General features: G+C 38.8%; 1 protein-coding gene and 1 long non-coding RNA gene across 4 annotated transcripts in view; one reads left to right on the top strand and one right to left on the bottom strand.

Moving 5' to 3' along the window:
• The window catches only part of Vps50 (VPS50 EARP/GARPII complex subunit), a 105,139-nt gene that overhangs the window by 31,066 nt on the left and 61,990 nt on the right, over positions 1-12,083 (bottom strand). For all 3 annotated transcript variants that reach the window (NM_001167750.1, NM_024260.5, NM_001167751.1), the window contains exons 17-20: positions 10,108-10,198; positions 6,774-6,950; positions 4,613-4,731; positions 1,358-1,464 (exon numbers count right to left, since the gene is read on the bottom strand). In NM_001167750.1, the coding sequence (NP_001161222.1) occupies positions 1,358-1,464; positions 4,613-4,731; positions 6,774-6,950; positions 10,108-10,198 (494 nt within the window). The remainder of the gene's footprint in view (positions 1-1,357; positions 1,465-4,612; positions 4,732-6,773; positions 6,951-10,107; positions 10,199-12,083) is intronic.
• Positions 1,888-10,333, top strand: Gm52885 (predicted gene, 52885). The gene is made up of 3 exons (NR_168043.1): positions 1,888-1,989; positions 4,578-4,788; positions 10,097-10,333. It is a non-coding gene; the product is annotated as a predicted gene, 52885 (long non-coding RNA).

Here is a 12,083-nt window from a genome sequence, read left to right as displayed (position 1 = left end):
CAGGGGTGAGGGTTAAGTGGGCTTGAGTGGCAGGCATGAGGAAGGACTGACAGAAAACTACCTTCACAGGTCTGAACAGTGACCATGATAATACTGGAGGACAAAAAGCACACACGCATGCTTTATCTCCTAGGCAGAGTATCTAAAGGACCTGATTCAACACAGGAAAGAGATTTTTAGCAATTAGATCAGTCTAATAGTCGACTAAGTAGCCTTGTGATATAATGTGCTCTGAGTGTCTCTGAGTCAGGAAACGAGGGCTTGCTTGACAGGCACTATATATTATGGGCACCACTGAAAGAAAATCTCATTCTGTGGGCTTACACCAGACAACCTCTCAGACCTGTCCAATTCTGATTCTGCAAATTCGAAAGAGTTATTCATGCCACTTTTCTGTTACTTCTCCTGGATAAAAGAAGAAAAGCTAATTACCCTGATAATAATTAGCCACAGAATAGCTTTTTAGAATCTGTCTTTTTTTTTCTGGGGCATGAAAATGTATACCTTTTCTTCTCAGGTCAATATGACTTCTGGATATTGTTCTCTATAGACGGTAGGACTAAAGCATTTTGTACATCTTATCATGTTCATTAACTATATTTGGAAATTATCTTAAATAGCATAGATCTATTTCATCAGATCCGAGGTTGTTAAAACAAGGCAGTAGATAAAAGGCACCTTCAAAAATAGAACATAGAGATTCTTGTAGCCAACTGCTAAACTCCCTGATTGGTGTAGACAGCACTGTGAGACAAAGCTCAAACTTACCTGTCCAATGTATGGTCCTATCTGAAATATGAAGTCTGACAGAATGCAAGATGTTGAAATACCCACATTAAAAATTGATATGCCCCTGGAGCTGTATCTCTAGGACGGCATTTGTCACTGGTGGCCTGTGGTGACATCTGTAAAGGTCTCATCTGAGACCTTTACATGGGAACATTTCCTTTGTGAAACCTTCCTGCCTGAGAAGAACAGAATCTCTATTCACTCTGCGTATCTGGCAGGAAGGCTGGGAAGCTCTATGAGGCAATTAAACTGAAAAATATTGTGCTATGAGATTGGCACTATTACCCTCACACAGACCTCTCACTCACTCACCTGCAATGCTTCAGACAAATTAGAAGACACGATACTAAGCAGCTAAGTGAAAAAGTGGGACCAACATTACTATCTGATTACTGCTGTTCCGTGCATTACAAGATGAGAAGCACTGATGTGTAAAAGTATTAAATCCTTCACTCCCGTGAACATGAAGTTATCACGCAAAGAAATTTAAGTAAAAATAATTTGGTAACTAAAATAAACGAATGTAACTGATGGGATATTTAAGAAACAGCAAGGCACAGCTACTCACCAACAAGCCTTATTACATTCAGTGTTGTGTTTGTTAAGATGGGTGCATTCACTTTGTTTAGACTGTAATCCGACTTCTTCCTGCTCTTCAGGGTCTCTCGGGAAACACTTCACACAGAAAACAAAGGAGAAGCACCATTAGACTGCAGTCTAATTACCAGGAAGTTACTCAGATTATCATCAAGCTCCTACTCACAACAAATTATTTCTGAAATCCTATGCATATGTGAACTCAGAGCCCAGAGAGAGGAGAAAGAATGCAGAAACGAAGTTCTAGAAATGTATTTGTTCATAGGCACTTTGAATACACCACCTGGAGTTCTTGCCAACATTTCTCTCTATTTAATGCATTCAGTTTTCACTTCTCCCAGTCTTCGTCATTCTATTTTGCTTACATCCGTGTTTTCGACTTTACCCAGGTATTTACTGCTCTCCTCTTTAAGTTCCTCAGTTGCTAGGTTTTTAACTCCTGGGATACTGTGATGAAGTCATTGTTCTTTCAAGTTCTGGTTCCTAGGGCTCATCTAGATTATTCCAGTTGAAGAACATTCCTAGAGGGCTAGTGGGTTTCACTATGCTGGTGTTTTGGTGATGTCCCCTGGGCAGATAAGCTGCTTTTCCTGTCTGCCTGATGTGAGTGGCTGAGCCAGTGTAGGAGCTGTGCACCAGGTCTGGGGCGGCAACCATTCTACAATCTGTAACACTTCTAAAACAAGGTTTTCCTTTGGAAGCTGTACATGTAGGAACAAATGTATGAGATCTACAGAGTCCAGAAACTTATGAAAGAACAAAAACCCTCTATGGAACTGGGACTAAGAGAAGACGGGATGTCTGAGTATGGGGTGAAGAGGTGACACTGATTCAAAGGAGAAGCATAACTTAGTGGAAGAGCGTTTTTAAAAAGTGATAGAGGAGGGTGAATATAATCAGAATAAATGAATGACATTCTCAGAAAATTAGTAAAAATATTTTGAAAAGGGTGTGGAGAAAGGGGCTCTATTATGTACCAGGCAGAGAAAACAGTCCCCTGAGAGATGACTGGGACTTGGTTACGCTGCCACACACAATACAGAGGCAGAGGACAAGGCCAGAGAGGTAAGCATACTCTAGCTTGCTAATGCAATGCAGAACCAATCACAGCCTAACCCAGAGAAACACCACGGCACTGAGTACACTTAGAGCTAAGGAAAAAGAAAGTCTAAATTCGTAACAGCTTAAAAGGAGAGAAAGTTTAGAGACCAGAAGCTAAAGTAACTCTAGCAAACGGAGATAGAGATTTATAAAGAGCAGACACTACCTTACATGTCCACTTCAGTTAAAACAGAGCTTTCCTTTTAGCCAAAGGATTTCTTAAACATATCCAATGCATAAATTCAACAAATTATCCCATTTAGCTCAAAGACTGGTTAATATCTTACATATATAAAATCCAATAAAATCTAACCTTCCCAATCAAAATATCTACAACTATATGGATAGCTGACTATTAGGGAAAGAATTATGAGAGTCAGAATTCTAAGTAAATCAATTATTAACTAGGTGTAATATACTTAAATCTAGCATTTAAATATGTGTGTGAGTGTGTGTATGTATTAACTAAAAGTATCCAAAATAAATTTAGTTCAACATAAAAATCAGGCTCATTGAACTGGATAAAGGTGACAAAATTTTAAGAAAATTATAGTTTTGAAGAGTAAAGCTTATCATAAAACAAAACTTAATTACTAGCAAGAAACTAGAAAATCAAACACACACTCTGAAAGATTAGAAAATTAGAAGAGACACTGTATTTACCAGATCAGTACAAAAATGACTGAACACTCTTTGACTGGGCTCAGTATTTACATGAGATGATAACGTAACTTTTAAGATTTGAAAAAAGGCAGGGCAATTATGGCACACGCCTTTAACCCCAGAACTCAAGTGGCAGAGGTAGGCAGATCTCCGAGTTTGAGGCCAGCCTGGTCTACAGAGTAAGTTCTAGAACAGCTAAGGATATACAGAGAATCCCTGTCTCAGACGTTCTCCTATCCCCCCAAAAAAGACATATTTGAAAAGAGATTAGCTTGTAATTGTAGTTTTTTTATTCTTTAATTAGATTTCTTTCTAGGGTTGGGGATTGGGGTGGCAGTGGTATGAGTGCCCAGGTACATGTGTGGTGGTCAGAGGACAATGACAGGACCTGGTTCTTTTCTACTATGTGGAACCTGTGCTTAGACTCAGGTCACCATGCCTGGGGACTAGTGTTCCTCACTAACCCATCTCACCAGATCTTGTTACTGTTATTTTTATAAATAAATGAGAATATGAATGGAAAAAAAAATCGTATACGACCCTCTGCTAGATGAAGAGATAAGGGTAATTAGTTAACGGCTGCTAAGAGAGGGAAATTAGTCCACTGCTGTCAGACAATCCTAATCCCAGATAATCAAATCCCAAGTGGTCAGCCCTAAATCCATATATCAATGATCAATCAATGGCCTGAGCATTCTCATTCATTCATATTCATTCTCATTCTTTCTCTCTCTCTCTCTCTCTCTTTCTCTCTCTCTCCCCTCCCCCTCTCCTTTTCTCCCTGCCCCCTCTCTCTCATAATTAAAGAAGAGGCCATGAATTTGAGAGGGAGTGTAGAGAGGTATGAGAAGAGTTAGAGAGGGAAGAGGTTGAGCTGGAAATGGTGTAAGTGTAGTTACTCATGAAATTCTCAAAAAACAAAAAATTTAGAATCTTGCAAAAAACAATGTCAATGATAAATTTGCATAATCACGTCATAATGAAAGTTATTATTCTATGCATTGAATATATGTGAAAAAAGAAAGTAGTCCCTTGGTATCTGTCATGGAAAGTGTTGTAGAGGACAGAAGAATTCACAAAACCATCGATTGAATGAACAAAATTTAGGATAATTTTTATAATATCAAATACTGTATAAGTCGAAAGAAAAGATATATTTAAGCCAGTTTAGATGAGGAGAATCAACTAAAATTTCTGACAGGATAACAGTCAAATTCCATTAAATAAACTGATCTATGAAACATCAAGTGAGGCTTTGTTTAACTCAAGTATTTTCATATAAGTGTTTTATTATTTTTTTCCTGAAAGTTCAGTTACGGGAAAAACCTGCATGCTTAAAGTCTTCCAGAAATCATTTTCTAATGTACATTAACTGCTGCCATACTTTAAAATTTTAATTTAAATTTGTTCTTTCTTAACCTTCAAAGGAGCCTAAAAACCACCCATCCAGGGCAGTAGTCACCTCTTCACGGGCACGTCGCCGGTCTGCTCGTCCACGTAATCCCGCTTCAGCTCCTCAGGGACGTCGCTGTCACTGTCATAGTCCTGATAGGCGCTCTTCTCTTGCTCATCAGACTCATACTGAGGAAACATGGTGGGATATGCAACATGGGGCATACCAGGTCTCAACACACAAAGGTACTTGACTTTTAATAAATGGCTAAAGGAAAATTCTTAATTTAGCTTGCATTTTAGCATGAAACTCTCCTTTCATTTTCTTTTTCATCCTACTTTAACTAGCTCAAAAGAAAGAAAAATTAAAATACCATTTATGTATTAGGTATTTGTAAATGAAATACAACCACAACTAATACTTCACTGGACCTCAAAGAAGGAACAGTGTGTTTTAAGATCTTCTAAGTGGTTTTGTAATATTTACTTTCCAAGTTTTGTAATATGTAACTCTTTCCAAGGCTGAGGATTCAATTCTATCTCCAGAACTCCTACTTCAGCTCATGGATACACTCAGTACACATTGGCCTCTGGAGAGGCTCCTTTCTGGCTTCCTTCCTACCATCTTCCTTGCCCTGCAGCACGATGGACCGATGCCAGCAGAACAAGGGCAGTGCAAAGCAAGGGGAGAGTGGTACCGGCGCTGTCCTCATCCTGTCACACACGGCCATAACTAAATACTGGCTAGCATTCTGCATTTCTGAGCACAGGTTGTTCTCTGTTAAGTCAACTCTATATTCAGCCGAGGAGAAAAACGTGATATCAAATGGAAAGAAATATGTGCCCCAAAGTCAACTACTGTTTGATGGTTTATTACTGAGGTACAGCATCAGGCCTTACTCAAGACAAACCCAGATCCTCAAGGACTTAAGACTGTGTATCTGCAAAGTTAGATTCTGCACTAATAATGAGAAAAAATATCATGGCATTTCCCTGGATGTTCAGACAAGAATTCTTCTTAGGAGGCAGAAGCAGGTAGATATCTGTAAGTTTGAGGCCAGCTTAGTCTTCTACATAGTGTGGTCAACTAGGGCCACATAGAAAAATCCTGTCTCAAAAATCTGCCCAAAATAGGTTACAAAACTAAAATAGAAAAATAAAAGAAATAGATGTTCTCAGATCTAAACAATTCTTATTTGGTTTCATCAACTCTATAGTGGGTTCATTTAGAAATTATGGAGAACAACTGGACATACCAAGTAATATCCTGGGTCAAAGGGTGATGATGCTACAAAAGCCTCCGAGGCAGGCATTGCAAATATGGGCAGACCAGGAACACAGATGTAAAATAACTTGTCAAGATCCACACAGCGAATAAACTGAAGGGATGTTACTGCACTGAAATTCTACCCACCAACTAAACAGTACCTGTATTTAATATCATTTCAAGCTGCTTGAAGGGTTGGTAAATGATCACAATTCTCTAAATCCCTTCTCTAAAATTCCTGCCAGGCAACAAGGCACAAACTTTGTGTTTGTTTGAACAGGAATGGCCCCACAGGTTCCTGTATTTAAATACTCAGTCATCAGGAGTGGCATCACTTGGGAGGGATTAGGAAGTGTGACCTTCCTGGAGGAAATGTGTCACTAGGGGTGGGCTTAAGCACAAGCCAGGCCCAGTGTCTCTCTCCCCTGCCTGAGATCCAGAGGGAGAACTCTCAGCGCTTCTCTAGCACCATAGCTACCTTCTGGCACCATGCTCCTCACCAAGACAATGGACTAACCCTCTAAAGCTGCAATCCAGCCCCAACTAAACACGTTGTTTTATAGGAGTTGCCATGGTCATGGTGTCTTTACACAGCAACAGAACACTGACTCTCAGAAGAAAGAACGTGGAAAAAAAATTCTGACTTGGTTACTCAGGAGTGCAGTCAGGACAAAAGCCTGGGTGTACTATTCCCTCAGCTGTCTGCTAGTCACCAGAATAGTCCATGGAGATAGACCACTAGCAGGTAAATACACTGATAAGAATATCACACAAACAGGGACAGCATTGTGAATAAGCACACTGTAGAGTCATTATCTCACAAGACATTCTGTAGGGACACAGCATATAGCAAGAATGTAAGTGGTTAACAGATAAGCAATCCAGCAAACTAACAACTCACTTCAGAACACTTAAAAAGAAAACTCACTTCTGTCTCAAGAAGAATATTAAAAATATCACTTACCCCATTAGAGGCTAAGACATCTTCAGTTTCTTCATCTTTGTGGTCGGCTTGTATTTCAAATGGATTCCCACCACTGCAGTACTGCTCAAACAAAGTCACAGGCTTTGAAGAAGTTGCTGATGGCTGCTTACTAGGTGAAACTGATGGGGAGCGAGACTGTTCCAGGAATTTAAACTCCTAACATTCAGAAAGGACCAAAGGGCTGTTAGAAAAGTAACAAAACCTGAGCACACAAACATATCCATGAAATGTAAATGTAGAGCTAGAAGTGGGGAGGGGAGCATGATCTTTGTGATCTTCAAGACCTTTAATCTTAGAAAGGCATAACTGTTCTAAAAGACAACTCAGTCAACAGTATTACTTAAGTCAGAATGGCCTCGCCAAGCAACGGTGGCCTTCCCTAAAGGGAAGGCAGAGACACATTTTGAAATGACAAGAAATCTGAATGGCACAGCAGCAGGAACCCTGGGAAGACACTTGTAACCCACAATAACATTTCACAAGAGCAACTGCTGAGGCATTATTGCCTCCTCACACTTGGACCACGCAAACCATTCTTACAGGGAAAGTATCCGGTGCCAATCTAACCTCACTATATCAGTATCTATAACATAGACCCAGAAGCTAAGAGCTCTAAACTCCCTGTGGGTCATGTGTCTTCTGCCCCTAGACTGCTATATTCAAACTACTATAAAATGCCACCTGCCTTCTCTTTAAATACTTACATTTCCTCGTCTTTAAAAGTGAAGAAATCATCTAGATTGCAGAAATAAAAAATGATAAAGCTAAAAAGATGCAAGCCCTGATCCAAATCCTCCATTACAGAATGAGGAAATGTAGCAGCCTGGGGAGCCACGTACACTGAAATCTTTACTCCACCATTACACTGTGTCTCAGTCTCGGCTTGTTCTCTTTCTAAATTTCAACAACATGTTAAGTCACATCTAACATGATGCTTGAAAATCATGACATTATTTTTATAAATCTAGACAAGTGTTTGATATAACAACATGATTTTTTAAATAAAATCTCGAGAATACATATGAGTAATTAAGTTGTAAATGGTTTTCAAGGCAGCCATTTCAAGAAAAAAGATAAGGCTTGCTAGGATGGAAACAACATGTTTCTATTGAATGTTCTCTTACAATTATACCAAGTATACATTAAAACATGCATGATCTGGAAAGAACCCAGATGTCCTTCAACAGAGGAATGGATACAGAAAATGTGGTACATTTACACAATGGAGTGCTACTCAGCTATTAAAAGCAATGAATTCATGAAGTTCTTTGGCAAATGGATGGAACTAGAAAATACATCCTGAGTGAGGTAACCCAATCACAAAAGAACACACATGGTATGCACTCATTGATAAGTAGATATTAGCCCAGAAGTTTGAAATACTCAAGATACAATTCACACACCACATGAAGCTCAAGAAGAAGAAAGACCACAGTGTGAATACTTCAGTCCTTCTTAGAAGGGGAAACAAAATACCCATGGGAGGAGATACAGAGACTAAGTTTGGAGCAGAGACAGAAGGAAAGGCCATCCAATGACTGTCCCACCTGGGGATCCATCCCATATACAGTCACCAAACCCAGACACTACTGTGGATGCCAACAAGTGCTTGCTGATAGGAGCCTGATATAGCTCTCTCTTTCGAGGCTCTGCCAGTGTCTGACAAATACAGAAGTGGATGCTCACAGCCATCCATTGGACTAAGCACAGGGTCCCCAATGGAGGAGCTAGCAAAAGTACCCAAGGAGCTGAAGGGGTCTGCAGCCCCATAGGAGGAACAACAATATGAACCAACCAGTATCCCTGGAGCTGCCAAGGACTATACCACCAAACAAAGAGTACACATGGAGGAACTCAAGGCTCCAGCCGGATATGTAGCAGAGGATGGCCTTGTGGGACATCAATGAAGAGGAGAGGCCCTTGGTCTTGATGCCCCAGTGTAGGCAAATGCCAGGAAAGGGAAGCACGAGTGGGTGGGTCAGTGGGGGGGGGTGGGATGGGGGGTTTTCGGAGGAGAAATGAAGGGGATAAAATTTGAAATGTAAATGAAGAAAATATCTAGTAGTACTAATAAAAAAGAATTAAATTAAAATTTAAAAAACATGCATGATCAATCCATTCATGATCAATCTGTTAAATAAATATTTAACAAAAGTATTTACATACTGCAAAATTAATGTTAAACTTAAAATTCTAAATGTTAAGGATTATAACTATCTTAGAACTCATAGATTCTGCTAGTTTAATGTTACTTCATTATTGCCAATTAAAATTTATGTTAGTTTGGTGTCCTTGGGCATGTACTGATTACCACTGTTAAGTGTTTTTACTGTTACCATATTAGGAAAGCACTATGATAGAACTATATGAATCCACCTAACATAAAAACAGTATGTCTACTCAAAGAAAATGTAGGGCTGCAAAGATGGCTCAGCTGTTAAGAGCACTAGCTGCTCTTCCAGAGGACCCAGGTTCAAGTTCCAGCACCCATAAGTCAGCTAACCATCACCTATAACTCCAGATTCAGGAGTCCATGTTGTCGTTTGGCTGCCCACAAGCACTGCACACATGTATACTTAGACATGTATAAGGTAAAACATCCATTCATATAACAATTTTTTTTAAGTTGCTAAGTACTTTTTAAATATAAGCAGACTTTGTTTTAATGCTTCTAGAAAGCCATTCCATTTGAAGGAAACCACTCAGCACACTGTGCTTTCAGGTCATGGAGTAAGGACACAGGGGGACTTACTATGATGTATTTCAATCAAACCAATTAAACGGGTTTCACAAATTTCATTTCAAAGACTCCAATTAACTAGTAAAAATTAATATTTCTTATAAGTGTGTCTTTCATTTATGAAGCATTTTGTCAATACAGCAATTCTGATAATTGTGCTATTACTTAAGTGCCCATCCATCCTCTTTAGGAAATTACTAGTATTTTACGTCTGTAAATAAGCATTTTTATCACATGGTACCAAGATATAGCCAATTCATTCTCTGAAAAAAATTATATAAAGCAGTGGATTCTCTTCTTAAGTCAAAAGAAAATCCACTGTACTTGTCACTGTCCAAAACAGTGCTTACTGAAGCATGTAAAATAAGCTTTGGAAAGAAGGGAGTTTTACAGGCCAATCAGTGGATAATTCCTACAAAAGGGCCTGCTAGGAATGCCTTTCATGGATTGAAGCTTGGCACTGTTCTTTACTTTGGTTGCTTTATAAATGCTCTCACATAAGTTTCTGCTACTAAGACAAAAGCTCAAATAGTAACTAAAAGACACATTTCTTTGTTCACAGGAAAAACTTACATGAAGCTGCAAGATGCTAAAATTTGACTTAACAGGGCAAAGCTCCCATGTCTCATTCTCTAAGAACATTCTCAGTTCATCAAGTCGTATCCTGAGGAAAAGAAAATGAACAGTCGAAAGGAAGAAAGGGGCAGGGAACGCATAAACTCAGGAAACAAAATTATCATCATCATAATCACAACTCATTCAGATTAGCACAATAAACTACACACGCTGGCTTCTGTTAGCTCTCCTATGTTCCTTAAGAAAAAACAAAATATGTCAAATGTTTACTAAGCTAAATATTTTTAACACAGTGTAAAAATGAGGTGAGAAATATAATTATTAAGGACCCGATATAAAACCTGTCACTAACTCATGCACTTAAATTTGTCTTAACTAATCAGGCACCAATGCCAAAATAGAGAAACAACTAGCGGGTTATACAAATACAAGTATTTATTCATTAGTGTATCATAAATATGTCAAGTGTCCGACTACTAAGCAAAAATAGCAAGGTAACCATCATTCTGCACAGCTCTTTGACTTAGTGCCCAGCACCACAATGCACTTAACACTTGGCGGGTCAGCACTTACACTCCAGATACTCCATTAACCGCACACAGTACAGTACACTCAGTCGAGATACTCCAGTAATCGCTCACATCAGACTCTCCACTAACTGCACACAGTACACTCACAGTCAAGATACTCCACTAAAGGCCCACATTAGATTCTCCAGAAACCGCCCACATCAGATACCCAACTAAGGGCCCAGAGTACACTCACACTCTGGATACTCCACTAACTGCCCACATTTCATGGACGTTTTTTATACTACTGGTCTCACTTTATGTCTTAAGTCATCATGACATTATATAGGAAGATGCAGAGAAACAAAACTTTATTTCTATTTGAATAAAAGGCCAGTATTTCATTAGCTGTTGCTACCATGCTAAAACAAAATCTAGACTTTTTAAGAAACCAAGATTTGAAGATGAAGAGAAAACAGATGGACCTAAAAGAGGAACAGCTCTAAATATTGGGATTAACTGAGCAAGGACTACAGCTGATCAATATTCTCAACAAAGTTATAGGCTACAAAATAAACACTTAAAAAATTAGTGGCTATCATATATATATGAATTACAAAAACACTGAGAAAGAATCAAGGACAGAACGGTGAAATTTACTATCTCCATCCCCCTGAAATTTTGTAATACACATAACCAAGCAGTGAACAATACTTTGTACAATGAAAAAAGTTAAGATGATGAACAAAGGAGCTGAAAACATCCCAGATGATGGAAGGATGCTCCATGCCCACGGCTTAAGAGAATTAATATTGTGAAAATGGTCATCCTATCAAAAGTAATTGACAGGTTCAACAGAACCCTATGAAAATTCCAACGAAATTTTTCACAGAAATTGAAACAAATCTTAAATTTCATATGGAAACACAAAAGAGCCAGGAACTGGCTCTGTTGGAGGTATCATCACTACCAACTTCAAGTTATGTATTTCAAATAGTTTCAATGATAACAAAAAGGCCAGACATCATGTTAGATATATGCCTGTAGCTATACCACTCACAAGGCTGAAGCAGAAGAATTATCAATCCTAGGTCCTGCGCTGCCTGAGTAACATAGACTTTATTTGAATAAATACAATCATTTTTAAAGCCAAGAAACAAATAGACACTTGAGAACTGAAAGGAAGATTTCAGTTAAAGCCTGACTGGGAAAAGCTTTAGACATACTTCCGCACAGAAGATATACAAAGAGCTAATAAGCACACATAAAGCTAGCAGCATCTTTATTCATTAAGGAAATGCATATTGAAGCCACAACAAAATACCACTTACATCTACTAGGACAGTTACAAACAAAAAGAGAGAAAGCTAAGCAAGTGCGTGGAAAAGCTAGAAGCCCCATACAATACCACTACAAATGTAAGACAGTGGTGACTAATGGGTTAGAAAACAGTTCCACCGTTTC

Source organism: Mus musculus, chromosome 6 (assembly GCF_000001635.26).
Source record: "Mus musculus strain C57BL/6J chromosome 6, GRCm38.p6 C57BL/6J".
In the NCBI taxonomy this organism is placed as follows: Eukaryota; Metazoa; Chordata; class Mammalia; order Rodentia; family Muridae; genus Mus; species Mus musculus.
This window is presented reverse-complemented; position numbering and strand designations above follow the sequence as displayed.